The sequence below is a fragment of the Clupea harengus genome, chromosome 25, assembly GCF_900700415.2.
Source record: "Clupea harengus chromosome 25, Ch_v2.0.2, whole genome shotgun sequence".
NCBI lineage: Eukaryota > Metazoa > Chordata > Actinopteri > Clupeiformes > Clupeidae > Clupea > Clupea harengus.
In genome coordinates, this window is record NC_045176.1 from 3,797,863 (window position 1) to 3,814,791 (window position 16,929).

Genomic DNA, 16,929 nt, shown 5'->3' on the forward strand with positions numbered 1-16,929 from the left:
CACAAAGCGACTCTGTAAGGCTGTCCTGGCTATATTCCATTATGTTATCAGTTAAAGTCATATTAAATCAATGACAGTGAATACATGTGTTTGTAGTTTATTACATTTTAAGAAAAGTATGTGTAGGCCTCACAACAATGAAGGGGGTGGAGGGGGAGACAAAAGAAAGGACCTCTATAGGACCTAAAAAAATGTAAGGCCTCTGGAAACAGGCCTTGGATGTTACAGCTGAAAAGTATAATATAAAAAGAAATCATGCTGCAATTAAACACTTCCCCTGTTCTTTAACCATTGGAGAAACCTCCAATGTCAACACAATTGCTACACAACAACACAATTGCTATATTAAGACCTACGGGCAGGGGAGGCTGTGCCGCATTGCGCAATCCCTCACAAACTGGGTTGAGCGCATGCATAGAACCTTCTTAGTATTGCTGATCTGACATAAAAAAATAAATCACGGAGGGGAGGCAAACAGTACCTCTGCCTCACCGGTCGGGTTTATGCTTGTTCTGCTGTTTCTTTTCTGCTACACTTATATTTGACCTTGACCGCGAAAATGGAAGATTCTATAGCTAAACTAAAACATTTCACTTAGCAATTCACTTAGCTATGTCTAACTGGTTTGCAAAGAATCTGTCTACAACTTTCAATGAATTAGCCTAATCTACAGCGATATGCATGAGGATAATTACTCATGCATCTTCAATTGCTGAAATAATTGACGTTTTATTAGGCCTATTTAGATGGCACCGGGAAGGCTGGCTTGTTACCTGCATCATCGTATTTGCAAGCACGTTATTAATAGAGTTTGTCCCTGTCTTAATGCGATGTTGTCCGAACCAAAACAACGTTTAAAAACGTGAATTGATCTTCTTCAGTCTTACTTTGTACTTGAGGCCTTTTGCGGGCATCTGTGGGAGTGGGAGCACTGATGGTCTCTTCAAAAATCGCCTGATATCCATGGCTAATTAATCCATTCCGAACAGGTAGGCAGGCAGGCTAATCCACAACTTGTATGTGTTTACATACTTCCTGGATCCTGATTGGTGTCGCTGCCACAGCCAAGGCATCGATTGGAGGGTCACAGACAGCGCAGATGAAATACATTTGGTGTCATTTTAAAACACCTACATTTCAAATTGTTGAACATATAAACGATGTAGTCTGAAATGATTCAGACTACAGCGTTTATATGTTCAACAATTTGAAATGTAGGTGTTTTAAAATGACACCAAATTTATTTCTGATTATTCCAACGGCAGAATACAAGGCCCAGGGAACTTTAAGGTGCGTAAACGCCACTTACAGGTGCGAAAACGATATTTAGAGGTGCGTAAACGCTATTTCCAAAATTCCAGAGGTGCGTAAACGGCGTTTACGTGCGTTTACCCTCCACTACAGCCCTGAATATATCCCCGGAACAACAGGCTTCCTACCCAGACTTGGCACCAGACAATTGTTAGCGGCACGTGATTTTCGCGGGTGGGCACTCCTTTTTTATCGGTAGGCTAGTTATAGATAGGACAATGCGCTAGGCAAAGCATATGGAACCCTGGTCCATGCGTGACTTGTTTAAGTTACAAACTATAGTTCGCTCACAGCCTCATACTCCAATCACACACTCAGACACGCCAATGTATCACTAAACACCAATAACAGAGCATTCACACGCTTCCGTTGGAATGCGTTGCGCCAACGGATGGCGGAGGAGGAGTCTGGCGCATGGGGTTCTGTTGATACCAGAGACGTTATAGTGAGATTGACAGGTCAACAAACCAATCACGCCACTAGCAAGCTGCTTACCTTGTAAGCAGTAGCATGCTAACATTAGATAGGGTGCTCACACACCTCGCAAATCCTATCAGATGTATTTTTCAGTTACAATAAAGGTTTTTTTACATTGTACACTGTCTATTTCTCGGTAACTTTTAAAAAATCTAAGCAAAAAAAAGTCAAACAAACAACTTTTGGGTACAAATACGACCATCTACGGAGTTTGGTCGCCATCTCTTTTTTTTGAGCTTGCCTCTTTCTAGACGTGAGCATATACGGGATCTGATTGGCTAGCGCCTGTGCTGTCAGTTATGAATGAAAGGCAATTTGATTGGCTGACGCATGCATTGCCTCACAAAAAGTTGAACATTCTTCAACTCTTGCTGCAAGCAAAGCATGAAACGCAACGCACGGGAACCCAACGGAGCCATAATTCAGTTCGGCAAAGGATGACGTCACCCCATTAGAAGTGAATGGAGATCCGTCAACCCTGATATTTTTGGGTACCACTTTACAATAAGGCTCCATTTATAAAGGTTTATAAATGGTTTATAATTAGGTTATTCATTAGGTTGTAAACACTTTGTAAGTCATTAATAAGCCATTATAAATTAGTTATAATACAATTTCTTATACATCGATGCGGGCTCACTATTTGGGAAGATCCCCATCTTGGCAACCCACTGCCTATCCCTTAACTGGCTATACTAGCCCATTGCACACTCCCTACCATTCTTGTATCTTTTACTACCAGACCCGTAGAGATTACCCCCGCAGCCCCCGGACCGTGGGGGGGCCTCGCGGGGGGGCTCGCGTGTCCCCCCCCCCAAAAATGTTTTTGAAATACATGGGATGCACACTATGGTCTTATTGTCTTGTCTGTATTTCAAGCGTTGATATAGAAATAAAGAAAAATATATTTTATTGTGCTTTCTTTGTTAGGTAGCCTAGTGACGTGACGACATAGGTCAGAAGGTCACAGACCGCCGCGGCAACAGTAAATAGGGAGCTTGAGTTTTGATATCTTGCCTATATGAGGGGGGGGGGGGGGGGGGGCTCTCGTGTTTCCGTTACGGTACTGGTTACTACCCCACTCCTTTCGAACGTGTTCTCCCTATGTGTATGTGATTTGTGTATGCTGTGTCTGGATGCTACTGGATGTCCTAGAATTTCCCTCGGGATTAATAAAGTATCCATCCATCCATCCAAGATCAAGTTACTGCTTACTACTCATTAATCTTATGAGTTACTCACATTTATAACTGGCAAAACAGAGCCTTATTGTAAAGTGTGAAACACATCACCCTTTAGTAATCTGTTGCTAACATTTATAACTGGCAAAACGGAGCCTTATTGCAAAGTGTGAAACACATCATCATTTATTAATCAGTAACTAACATTTGTAACTGGCAAAAGGGAGCCTTATTGTAAAGTGTGAAACACATCATCTTTTATTAATCAGTAACTAACATTTGTAACTGGCAAAAGGGAGCCTTATTGTAAAATGTGAAATACATAATCATCTATTAATCAGTTACTAACATGTATAACTGGCAAAACGGAGCCTTATTGTAAAGTGTGAAACACATCACCATTCGTAAATGAGTAACTAACATTCACATTTACCTAATATAAGTTTTTCACATGGAATGGAAAGTAAGATGCAACAGATACAAGCAAAAATAATGTATTCACACATGTTAAAAATCAACAGTCAAAATAATGAAACTGTTGAGTACAAGTGAATCTTATATTTAGACATAAAAGCTTTACGCAGACATCAATACAACACTTTGAAAGAAATAATGAGATTCAGACTGGAAAGGCTTTTCGTATATCCTTGAACAATCATCCAAGTGGCCCATCAGGGTGACCAGAGCCAAAAAGTCAATCATTTTATCCAGATCACGGCACCGTTGTAACAAGTCCTGCGTTGTGTTCTGTGTGAGTCTGTTTGCTGGGCAAGAAATGGCCACGCACTGAAGTGCTGATATTTTGTTCCAGCGAAGTGGAGCTCCGTACACTGTACACATTAACATACAACGAGACAGTCTGTAACATGCAGTCGTCAAACACACTGGATATTAGCTTGTTAGCAGAAGGAAAACGTATGCTAGGAACCTCATGGCATAAGACAAAACAAGATAAATGCATTAAATATCACATCGTATGCATCACATGTTGCAGTTCACAATCTTTTAGTATATACACCGTTATGTCATCATTATACCATGACTTTGAGGGTTTATCACTTATAAATATACGTTTAGTTTCTTTGACATACCTCTCTTCAGATCAGCAACTTCAAACTGAAGCCTAAAAGCAGAGATGCCAACAAAACCGAGTTTCTTAAAGGGGCAATACAAGTTGTACTCAGTGTGTTCAAATAACAAGTTTTAGTATATACTAATCAGGATCAAATATGTAACGGAGTAAAAAATTGTTGCATTTATTTCATGAAATTTCACTAAATCCTGATTTGTTTATATTTAATCTTGTTATTTGAACACACTGAATACGTGAACTTGTATTGCCCCTTTAAGTTACTTGGCTAACTTACTTTTACCTGAATGTTGAGTGAAATCATGGAGAAATGAGTAATCATACCTCACATATTACTTCTGTGCTTAATGTTGCTGTTTGGTGCATAGATATTTACCTGCAAATGCTTTGTTGACCAATACCTGGTGTGCTTGTATTTCCTTCAGTCTCCAACAGGAGGAACAAACCATTCATTCATCCTTCAGCAACACTTATCAAAATGAATTGTCTGCTGTATTCAAGGTGTGTGTGTTGCCATTTGATGCTTTTTCAAGACTTCTGAAACATGTCAGTCAAAGACCAAAATGTGTGTGTGTGTGTGTGTGTGTGTGTGTGTGTGTGTGTGTGTGTGTGTGTGTGTGTGTGTGTGTGTGTGCGTGTGTGTGCGCGTGTGTGTGCGCGTGTGTGTGTGTGTGTGTGTGTGTGTGTGTGCTGAGGTTATACACGCAATGTAATGTAGAGGTTGATGTGGATGTCACAATGATTCACTCAGAGAGCAAAAGCCCACACCAAATCTGCGAAAGTATAGGCTAAGCTAATTCTCAGCCATTGATTCCGTTTTGTAACACTTTTTTGTAAAACATTATACACACAGTTCACTTTCTAGACTCCAGTGATCAAACCTTGAACACTTTTGTCCCTTTTTAAGATGTTGATGAGTTGCTGTGACGACCCCAATAAGAGGCTGGGTACGGTCACACAGTGTCTTTATGTATCGTGTACAAAGGATCATTTTCTTTTTAATACTTTTTACATAGCACAGAACACTTTAAAATGCTGTTTTGGTAATGCACTGGACTGTAAAACCTCTTTGTTACAGTATTGTTACAGTTACAGCATTCATATGTTACTAGGGTTGTGAATCTCTCATGAAAAAGACGATCCGATCCGTATCTCGATACATGGGCACGATACGATACAAGAAAAGATGCATGTTGATAAAAAGCGATTCAGTGCGATTCGATGCAATGCGATTCATTGCGATTCGATGCAGTTCAATAATTGAAAACACTGCGTTGTGAGGAAACAATGTACCTCATTCTCGAACATTTTCTTAACTTTGAAAGACCAACCTAAGAAAAGATCTCCGCCGGATTCATGAACTCCTGGAAATGTGTTCTTAAACCGCCAAAGTTTTCTTAGCTTAGCTTAACTGATTCTTTAATTGAACGCGCTTTCTCATGCACCTGAACTTGCATACAGAAACGCCCCGCCAGCTCCTTATAAGGGCATGCAATTGCAACATGTGCACACTCCACAGGCAACGCGAAAGCAACTTCAGACTGATCAAAATCATGTCAAAGCGGAAAGCGAGCACCGGTAAACCCAGACCTAATTTCACCGGTGCAGAGGTGGAGGTACTGTTGCAGAATGTAGGTGCTTTAGTGCTTATTTATTTATTCACTGCCATTTGCAGTGTTCATAGTAATTTTATTTATAGTTAGGACATCTCGATGGCTCGGTCTCGGAATCATGTGATAAATGTTGAACATAATTGTTAATGATACAAATATTCTCCTATTTATTATTATTATTATAATTATTTAAATCCGAGGATGTCTGTAGAATCACGCAATCAACAGCGATTTCTCTTCCTTGGCTGAAGTATCTAGCATAGCATTGGCCATTGAAATGAATAGCGTAGCTAGCATAGCATTGGCCATTGAAATGAATAGCGTAGCTAGCATAGCATTGGCCGTTGAAATGAATGGGAGTTGTAATCTGTCATTCTCTCCAGGTCTATATAATACCTCCATGTACCTCGGGGCGTTATTTGTGAGAATACGGCTTATGCTATGCGGTCTTTGGCCAATGACAGGCTGTCATTGTTCTGACTGAGATCAAATGCAACAGGTCAGCGAGTGAGTGTTTTGCGTAGCAACTTAACGGAGAGACAAACGCTTGTGAACCGGTTCATGACTTTTAAATCGGGCAAAGACTGGTTCATGTCATTTTAATACCGATACGGGACTTCACGCATCGATGTAGTCATATCTTACACGCTAAAAACGGATATCGATGCGTATCGGTTATTTTTTACACCCCTATATGTTACCTTCTGAAATATTTCATTTTGCTCTAATTAACTTTTTCTACAAGCAAGCTGTCTTGCATTTACTTAATTCAAGCAATGAAAATGAAGAAGGCATTCTGTGTGTTATACAGTTTTTTGGAAAACTGGAAAAAGTACTCAAATGAGTGAAAGGACTCACACAGAGTCAGAATAAAGTGCTGCTGTAACTGCAAAAAGCTTCAGCCACACAAGTGTTTTAGATTTGTCACACTAGTGTGTAGTTACTGATAAAAAACTTTAACCTCGTGAATTTGTCTCAAAACATTAACACAACTAGTTTGATTATGAAAACGCATTAAGTTCAAGTCACTTATGCTTGCCTACAGAGTGCTTACTGGTTCTGCTCCCACCTACCTAAATGCTCTTGTAAGGGCAAATGTTACACCCAGGACGCTGCACTCGTCTAGTGAGCGTCGTTTGGCACTGCCGTCCGTGCAAGCACGGCAATCCAGACTATTTTCATTTGTAGTTCCACGTTGGTGGAACGAACTGCCTAGTACTACCAGAGCAGGGGCATCCCTCTCTACCTTCAAGAAGCTTTTGAAGACCCAACTCTTCAGAGAGCACCTCCCCTCCTAACTGGCACCTGACTAGCGCTTAACTTGCACTTCAGCAGTTACATTCCTGCACTTCTTTTTCCTCTTTTCTAGGTTGTTGTTTTTCTAATTCTCATGTAAAGTAGTATTTATTGTTACACCATGCTTTTTTATTGCTCTTAGCTTGACTGTTCTCTCCCTTGTACGTCGCTTTGGACAAAAGCGTCTGCTAAATGACTAAATGTAAATGTAATGTAATGTAAAAGGGATTAATGAGTTTTGAATGTAGCGTTTCATTTTGCAGGAGATTTGAGAAGTTTTGCATTTTGTTTGTGCAGTTTTGTGAATTATGTTTAGCATTTTGAAAAAAATGAGACCTAGTTTCAGAAAACGTGTGTAAGCGGGGATAAAAAAAACTGTAAGCACAGGAAATGTTTTGATGCATGTAAACAATTGAGCAGAGCTATAGAAGAGTTGTCATGCAAATGTTTAATTCTGTTTTTTAATCACTGATGCAATGATGTGATTTGTTATCAGGAGCTTGAACACAAAGTCATCACTTTCATGACGGATGAACTAAAGAGACTCAAGAAGCTCCTGACTCGTGATTACCCAGAATCCCCTTGTAGTGAGGAGGAGGACCAGATAGGTGCCAGAGATGGAGCTCTGAAGATTGCAGTGCACATCCTGAGGAACATGAACCAGGAGATCATTGCTCAGCAGCTGGAGAAATGTGAGATATTTACTCAACACTGAATTACTCAATATTATACATTGCTATTGCAGCTTGATTCAAAATGTATTGAAGACTTCAAAGATAAATCTTTACATTCTGTATAAACATAATTACTCCTTTAATATGTGATATCAAATCTCGCAGGAAAAATAACAGTGAAGTTCACAATTAATTTCTATGTTTGTAATGCCTGTAAGTACCGAGTACATTAAGGAACACATCCCATGAGCCCTCAGTACAACTGCCATTAACATGTCACAGATGTCATGGTAGATGACAAAGGATATCATGAGTCAGTGTCTAGAAATGCTATAGTATCATGTTACGATTAACAATAATTTCCGATGGCTCTCAAACAGAAATATGCTTACATGATTCTGGTACATACAATTCTGCAAGCTGTCATAACAGTTACTAATGATGATCCCTGAACACAGACCGTCATGATGACTACGGACAGGATATGATGTCTGTCCACACACTTACGTATGCCATCAGATTGACTAAATCATATGTAATTTTATCTAGATGGACTGTTTCCTAGATGTCAAGAAGCGCTCAAACATAGTCTAACAGAAAAGTTTCAGAGTGTATTTGAAGGCGTGCCTAAACTAGGAAACCCTACTCTTCTGGAGAAGATCTACACAGAGCTCTACATCACAGAGGGGGATAGTGTAGAGGTCAATACTGAACATGAGGTCAGACAGATTGAGATGGCATCCAAGAGACAAATAACAGAGAGGGAAACACCAATCAAGTGTACTGACATCTTCAAGCCCTTACCTGGACATGACAAACCCATCAGAACTGTGCTGACAAAGGGAGTTGCTGGCATTGGAAAAACCGTTTCTGTGCAGAAATTCATTCTGGACTGGGCTGAAGAAATAGCCAATCAGAATATTCACTTCATATTTCCTCTTCCTTTTCGTGAGCTGAACTTGATTAAAGACAAGAAATACACCCTTCTGGACATCATCCATCACTTCTTCTCTGAAACAAAAGACTTTGCCTTCTCCAACCAGGAAAGATGCAACATTGCTTTCATCTTTGATGGTCTGGATGAAAGCAGACTTCCTCTGGATTTCCAGCACAATGAATGCATCTACAATGTATCAGAACCTGCCTCAGTGGATGTCCTTCTCACAAACCTCATCAAGGGGAATCTGCTTCCCTCTGCTCTTGTGTGGATCACCTCCCGACCAGCAGCAGCCAATCAAATCCCTCCTGAGTGTGTTGATCAGGTGACAGAAGTCCGGGGTTTCAATGACCCACAGAAGGAGGAGTACTTCATGAAGAAAATCACAAAAGTGGAACTGGCCAGCAGAATCATCACACACCTGAAATCTTCCAGGTGCCTCTACATCATGTGTCACATTCCAGTCTTCTGTTGGATGGCAGCCACTGTTCTGGAGTACATGCTGACTAAAGCAGAGAGTGGAGAGATTCCAACATCTTTGACGCAAATGTACACTCACTTCCTGATCATACAAACCAAACACAGGAGTCAGAAGTATGGAAACCGTGATGCGGATGCACTCTGGAACCTGAAGACCATTCTGTCCCTGTGCAAACTGGCTTTTCAGCAGCTGGAGAAGGGCAATCTGATCTTCTATGAGGAGGACCTGAGGGAGTCTGGCATTGATGTCACAGAAGCATCAGTGTACTCAGGGATGTGTACCGAGATCTTCAGAGAGGAGGCAGGGCTGTACCAGGGGAAGGTGTTCTGCTTTGTTCATCTGAGTATTCAAGAGTTTCTAGCAGCTTTATATGTGTTTTTGCACTTTAGCAAGAGAGAAAGCAATATGCCTGACCAACACCACACCTCTCAGCTTAATTCACTGCTCAGTGCTAACAAACCTCATGACCTACACCAGACTGCAGTGGACCTGGCCTTAAGGAATGAGAATGGACACCTGGACCTTTTCCTGAGGTTTCTTCTGGGCCTCTCACTGGAGTCCAATCAGAAACTCTTACAAGACCTGCTGCCACAGACAGGAAGCAGCTCACTGAACACAGAGGAAACAGTCAAGTACATCCAGCAGAAGATCAGAGAAGTCCCCAACCCAGAGAGATGCATCAACCTTTTCCACTGTCTGAATGAACTGAATGACCCCTCTCTGGTGGATGAGGTCAAGGGCTACTTGAGGAAGGGAAAAGAAACCAGAGAGGATCTCTCTCTTTCCCAGCTGTCAGCTCTGGCGTTTGTGCTGCTTTTGTCAGACCAGGAACTGGAGGAGTTTAACCTGACGGATTATGGGGGATGGCATTCACCTGTCAGATCAGATGCAGGTCTGCTGAGGATGCTGTCCGTGGTTAAAGCATCAAGAAGAGTGAAGTGAGTATTGGAGTCTTGAGTGAGTGTAAAGGTGGTTGCTGAGGTTATATTCCATTTAGTTATGGACTTATTGTTTAGAGTCAAAGTTGTTGTAGTATGACTGACAGTATTGTAGGCCATTCAGTATGTATAAATATAGCATCTGATCATCAGTATAGCAACTGATGCAGATATTTCAGGAGAATAATACATAGATTGGAATTGTCTGCTATCTAGATGACGTCCATAGTCCCATGACAGTACTAAGAAATACTGGCTTTAGTCTTAATTGTATTGTGTGTATTGTGTGTATTGTGTCCTGTGTTGTCTGTTTTTTTATTGCTGTCATTCTTAATTATATGCATTCATTTTAATGTGTGTGTTTTCAGGCTGAGTGGTTGTAACCTCACAGAGAAGAGCTGTGCAGCTTTATCTTCAGCTCTCAGCTCAAACTCTTCCAGTCTGAGACAGCTGGACCTGTCCAAGAATATTCTGGGAGATTCAGGAGTGGAGCTGCTTTCTAATGGTCTGGAGTATCCAAACTGTAGACTGGAGAAACTTGTGTAAGTCTGTCAGTTTGTGTTTGTCTGCAGGGATGTTCACAGGAATTTTGAAGGGCCATTGCTCTGCCCTGGAAAAAAGGGGCAACACGTTACTTTTTGTCACCGCCACACTCCCTCCCCTGGGCCCCTTTCGTCGTAAGGGCTGAAGCTAAGTTAATCAATTGTCCTTTTAGCCCGTTAACATTAGCGAGCTGATTGAGAACAGCAAATATCGGTTCGTCAACGGCTCATCCGCCTCCAAATCATGTGGTTAATTTCAACCAGGCTAAACTTATCAGGGCAATTACGCGTGCACGTCCTACTTCAAAAGGCAGGAAAGGTCGATCACCAAAACAATGATTTTCTAACGGTATAATGGTTCTAAACTCAAAGAAAAGGGCTATTTTTTTCTCCGCTGGCGAGCAGGAGATGAACATGAAAAATTCAACACCGCCACCTTTGAGAGTAAGGCAAGAGGCGGTGTGTTGGGATGTTTATAGGATGATATCTATGTATGAATGAGTGACGGCAAGTGTGGACTGGTACAGAGGATGCTTCACCAGTTAGTAACTGCAAGGTTGAAAGTTCGATTCCCCTCACCTCCTACCTCGGTGGAGTTTTACATTTCCTTGTAAGTCGCTTTGAATATAAGCGTCTGTTAAATGACTAAATGTAAATGTATTAATAACAAAAGCAATACATTGAAGCAGTGTATTTCTCTCTATTCTTATCATGAGTCCACCTTAATCATTTTCTACAATAATGATATGCTATGGTGTACTAATAACACTGTCATATAATTATGAGTGCTGTGTTCTCCGCATCGCCAACACTACAAAAATGTACCACTCGCAAAAAAGCGCAAGACAGTCAATGTTCGACTGTGGTGTTTGCAATAAATTCCTCGAGAAGGTCTTGTAAATTAATTATTCCTTGTCGGCTGAATCGGTAGCGCTCATACAAGAACTCATCATGATGGAATAATGGATCTTGGCGATCGCAAAGAACTCTCTCCCTACGCTAATCTAACTATCTAATATGGCTCCTTGGTCAATGGGATCCCACCTTTTTCCGGGGGTGTGGCAAGCTTATCCAGCTACACTTAAGTTAGCCTGCGCTGGAGCAGGTTAGTGATAATTGATATGTTACTATGGTGATTTATCGAAAGTTGCTTCCACGAACCAAAAAGACGGGCGTTTTTTTATCTTAGCCTGAAAATTAACTCGCTAAATCGCTTAGCGAGCTACGACGAATACCCCCCGGACGCATATTTTGCCTGTTTATTTATTTATTTAAGCCTCGGAAAGCACATTGAGGAATAAGACCCTCATTTACACTGGTGCCGAGGGTACAATGAAGAGTTAATACATTGAATAAATAAATAAATAAAAATAAAATAAATATGCATATATAAAAAATAATACAGGCACTACAATTTTGAAGATTCAATAAAATACTATGGTTAAGTCAACTAACCGTTACAATCACTACCGTTACAATCACTACAGGAGAAGTCAGTTGTACATGAGATGAGATTCGAGAATTCCCTTAATGAAATAAATGAGCACAACCTTAAAGATTTTTGGACCTCATTCCAAATGTAGGGTGCCTTATAACAGAAAGCTGTCTTACCCAGTTTAGTGTTGACATGAGGCAGATATAATGAAAGCCAGCTCTGGGAGCGGGTATTGAGGGTATTACAATTCCAGCTGATGAGAGAGGAAGGAGAGATATAGTGGAAGTAGCCCAATGATCGTTTTGTAAATAAAGATCTTCCAATGACCATCCCTTTTTTCAGACAGGGCTGGCCAGCCAACCTTGTTATAAAGAGTACAGTGGTGTGTGCCATAGCGGTCTCCAGTGATAAAACGCAGAACCGAATGGTATACAGCATCCAGGGATTTCAGTGTGCTTTAGGATGCATTCCCATAAATAACATCACCATAATCTACACTGTAAAAAAACTGCCATCGTTTTTACGGGAAAAAACTGTAAATTTAACATTTTAAACCTGTACATTCAACATTAGATTTGAGCAATATTTACATCACTGTTATGTTATATTGGACAAGTTTGTTCAGTAAATGTAACATTTTAAACCTGTATATTCAACATTGAACTTTAGCTATATTTACATACTGCTATGCTACACTGTAAACACAATCCTGTTGTTTTTACTGGAAAAAACTGGCAGCTGTGGTTGCCAGAACAAACATGTAAAAAATACATCCAGAACCAGTAAATTTAACATTGGATTTATGCTGATTTTGCGTGACCATTATGCTATAAAAACAATTATTTCAGTAAAATATACATCCAGTTGTTGTCTATTGTGCATCAAATTCCATTAAATTTCACTGAGAAATACCAAGCAAACAACATTATAACACTGTTATTCAACTGATGTTTCATTTAGATTCCCCTTAAAAGTTCTTTATAATATAATGTATTTTAATGTATTAATAACAGTTTGGACCAGGGTCGCACCAGTTGCGGTGCGGTCGCACTTGGGCCCGTGGTTTTTGGGGGCCCGTAGCCGGGGCCAATAGACATATTTATGTCAACCCTTAAACTGTGTCTGACAGAAGTCTATGACTCTATTTTCCGCCACTCAAACACAGTTGTGTTCAGTGGAGAACTGGTATCTCATTCCCGAGTGCGTCTAATGCTATCTAATCCCTTGAAAAGGTAAACTTATCTCCATCATGGTAGGTATTATTTGTGGGAAAAATAGTAACAATCTATAACAAAATGATATGCTTATCTTACATACACTATAGAAACTATTAAAAAACGATTCAATGAAATTATTAAGTTCTTATTTTATTTGGTATTTTTGTCATATTCAGATTTGCAATGATTGCTGGGTAATATGTATGTTGTTGTCCAATGTCAACTGTTTATTTGCTATATGCTATATATGCACTTGAAAAGGCAAACTTATCTCCATCATGGTAGGTAGGATAGGAGTTGTGCACCAAACGTTATTCCTATGTCCCTGTTGCAGTGGTCAGACAGACGTTTTGCCTGGTCATATAGCTCATCATTGCCTGCGAGCTAATAACCATTACAACAGGGACATAGCAATAACGTTTGGTGCACAACTCCTATCATTCAGGGCCTGCCTTAGAGGAGAGATTGCTCAGCAGTCCTGCAGTGCCCTGCTATTGTTTCTGAGATTGGCAACAGCCGAGCGACCCAACATACATATTACCCAGCAATCATTGCAAATCTGAATATGACAAAAATTCCAAAGAAAATAGGAACTTATTCATTTCATTGAATCGTTTTTTAATAGTTTCTATAGTGTATGTAAGATAAGCATGTCATTTTGTTATAGATTGTTACTATTTTTACCACAAATAATACCTACCATGAAGTTTACCTTTTCAAGTGCCTAGATAGCATTACACGCTCTCGAAAATGTATTACCAGTTCTTCTCTGATCCGTATTTGAGCTGTGGAAATTGAAGTCATAGACTTCTGTCAGATGCAGTTTAAGGGGATGGCATCAATTTAGACATAAATATGTCTATTGGCCCCAGCTACGGGCCCCCAAGAACCACGGGCCCAGGTGCGACCGCGCCTGCTGCACCCCCTATAGTTGAGGCCCTGGCCCAAACTGTTATAAATGCATTATATTATAAAGAACTTTTAAGGGGAATCTACATGAAAAATCAGTTGAATACAGTGTTATAATGAGAATTAAGCAGTTCAATAATGTTGTTTGCTTGGTATTTCTCAGTGAAATTGAATGGGATTTGATGTACAATAGACAACAACTGGATGTACATTTTACTGAAATAATTGGTTTATAGCATAATGGTCATGCAAAATCAGCATAAATCCAATGTTAAATGTACTGGTTTACAATGTAATATTTTACATTATAAAGTGTAAAAGGTACATATTATTCTGTGAAGATGGTTGCGGTTTGGCCGTATTTTTTACAGAATTATTCTGGCAACCACAGCTGCCAGTTTTTTCCAGTAAAAACAACAGGATTTTTTTTACAATGTAGCATAGCAGTGATGTAAATATAGCTAAAGTTCAATGTTGAATATACAGGTTTAAAATGTTAAATGTACATGCTGCTCTGTAAAGAGGTTTACAGGTGGATTTATTTTTTACAGGATTGTTCTGGCAACTCAGCTGCCAGTTTTCCCCCGTAAAAACAACAACCTTTTTTTTCCAGTGTATGTCATTTCTACAAAGAAATATGCAGAATCTTACTTTAAATTAACAGTTGTATTTCTTTTAGTATTTTAACGCCACCATGTTGTAATTTAAACTGCATTGCATTGCTTCTTGTATTACAGTTTTTCTTCGTGTAAATTACAGCCATATGTCATTTCTACAAAGAAATATGCATAATCTTACTTTAAAATGAACAGTTATATTTCGTTTAGTATTTTACCAAAACATTTTGTGAAATAAGCAATACTCTATTGTATTTCTATTTACAGTTTTTTTATGTCATGATTTTACGGCATTTCAGTGTTGATTTTATGCACATTTTTTACAGTGTAAAACTGATATAAAATGCGTTTTCTGGCTAGGAAAGTGAATCAGCACCTATTTCTATAAAGAAAGCCCAATTTTGTTCTTAGCTTTTTTAGCAGTTGATTCACATGTGGTTTAAAATCAAGCTTCTCATCAACCCAAATGCCTAGGTACTTATAGCTGGTGACCCTTTCCAGAACGGTACCATTTCTAGAACAGAGTTTTAAACTGTTAAAATCAGTGCTTCTAGCTTTAGTACAAATAATCCATTTGGTCTTAGCACAATTCAGGACTAGCTTCAGGTCACTTAACTGCTTCTCTAGCATGTGGAAGGAGAGCTGCCGTCTATTTATAGCAGAGTCAATGTTAGAGGCACTACAGTACAGAACTGTGTCATCCGCATAAAGATGAACCTGTGAGTGGAGTGAGTGTGGAGGCCTGGTCCACCCGATCAGAGCGGGGGCAACCATCACCACCAGCTCTGGTTGAAGCTGGATGAGTGAGGTCACCGGAGCGCCTGAAGACAGCGTCTCTCAAAAGCCTACGGCGGTAGGAGGATGCCTTATTCCAGAAAGCAGCCGATCGTTGCTTAGACTCGTCCGCTGCTGAGGTGGTGTCCCTGCCGATGGTGGCTGCTGCCCGGATTAAAGGGGCCACAGCAGCGGCAGAGTTGGAGTAAGATCCCCCGTCTTGCGTTGGTAGAGTGTGAGATGAAGCACTCTAGAGTGGCGTTTGGTCATGTGTCTGCTGGTCTGCGGATGTCGTCGTGTCGGATGCCGGCTGTAAAACCACATCATCATGGGCACGGGTCTGGCCCGATGGCACTGGCGTCGCAGAGGACGTCACAGCGGCAGCCTGGACCAGGGGATGAGTCGACGGGCGCAACAGGCGAGATGGCTGGGAAAACAACGATTGGATTATCATTGTCGGCCAGGGGCTCAAACCTGTTTGATAGAGTAAAGGTTTAGTGGAGAGCCCCCGTCGCCGGCTCTTTTTCTCTTTCGAACCACCACTTCGGTCCGAGTCGTCCCAGATGGGAAGCTGAGGATCGATGGATAGATCCCAGAGTATAGTATCGTGTTTAGCAAGGCGCACAATATGCAAAAAAAAAGAAAAAGGGGGGGGACGTGAGAGATGGAAAAAGATGGAGAGAGAGAGAATGGGTGTTGATTAAGAGAGAGATGGAGAGATATGGAGAGGGAGAGAGAGAATGGAGAATGGTGTTGATTAAGTGAGCCAGAGGATGTTTGAGAGGGAGAGAGAGAGATGGAGAGGGAGAGAGAGAGAGATGGAGAGGGAGAGAGAGAATGGAGAATGCGTGTTGATTAAGTGAGCCAGAGGATGCAAGGCATCTTGAGTGGCCCGAGGCAACTTCCACGAAGCCCCTCTGAGAGCCTACGGATGTTCTCCAGTAGGTCAGCAATTTTCTTATTTGCCTTTTGTAATTGCATCTCACTGGACACGCTAGTGGGACAAGGTCTCATTTTTGGGCAGTTTTCATAATCTGTAATCAAGGTTGTAATCATGATGTCCTCCAGGGCTTCGCGGCTGCCTGAGAGGCCGTATGTGGGGATGTCACCCAGCGTGCAGCAGGCCTACACACTGCACCTATATCACTTGAAACTCTGAAATTGTCAGGGTCGATCACTAACCGCCGCCGCCACGCCCCTCCCCCTGGACGCTTATTCCGCGATTATTTTATCTAGGCCTACATCAAGTTCTGCAGCCATAATGCTATTTAATAAAAAATACATATATTTCCTTCGGAGGGGTAACTTCAGTCGAGGAGGGCAAACGGGCAGTTGCCCTAGCAACCTTATTTGACAGTTTGTATGTGCGTTCATGTGTGTGTCAGTTTGTGTGTGTGTGTGTAGGTGAGAGAGAGTTTGTGTGTGTGTTTGTGTGTG

At 40.9% G+C, this 16,929-nt stretch overlaps 1 protein-coding gene and 1 pseudogene across 1 annotated transcript; both read left to right on the plus strand.

Moving 5' to 3' along the window:
* Nucleotides 1-8,226: 8,226 nt before the first annotated feature.
* Nucleotides 8,227-8,960, plus strand: LOC122128830 (annotated as a pseudogene).
* Nucleotides 8,961-8,998: 38 nt separating this feature from the next.
* On the plus strand, nucleotides 8,999-10,002 carry LOC122128831 (NLR family CARD domain-containing protein 3-like). Its single transcript, XM_042703690.1, has one exon. The coding sequence runs from the start codon at nucleotides 9,028-9,030 to the stop codon at nucleotides 10,000-10,002; it is 975 nt and encodes a 324-aa protein (XP_042559624.1). The 5' UTR covers nucleotides 8,999-9,027.
* Nucleotides 10,003-16,929: the final 6,927 nt, after the last annotated feature.

Bases quoted from the DNA above. Each gene is read 5' to 3' on its own strand.
- LOC122128831 (XM_042703690.1), top strand. From the start codon at position 9,028: ATGTGTCACATTCCAGTCTTCTGTTGGATGGCAGCCACTGTTCTGGAG.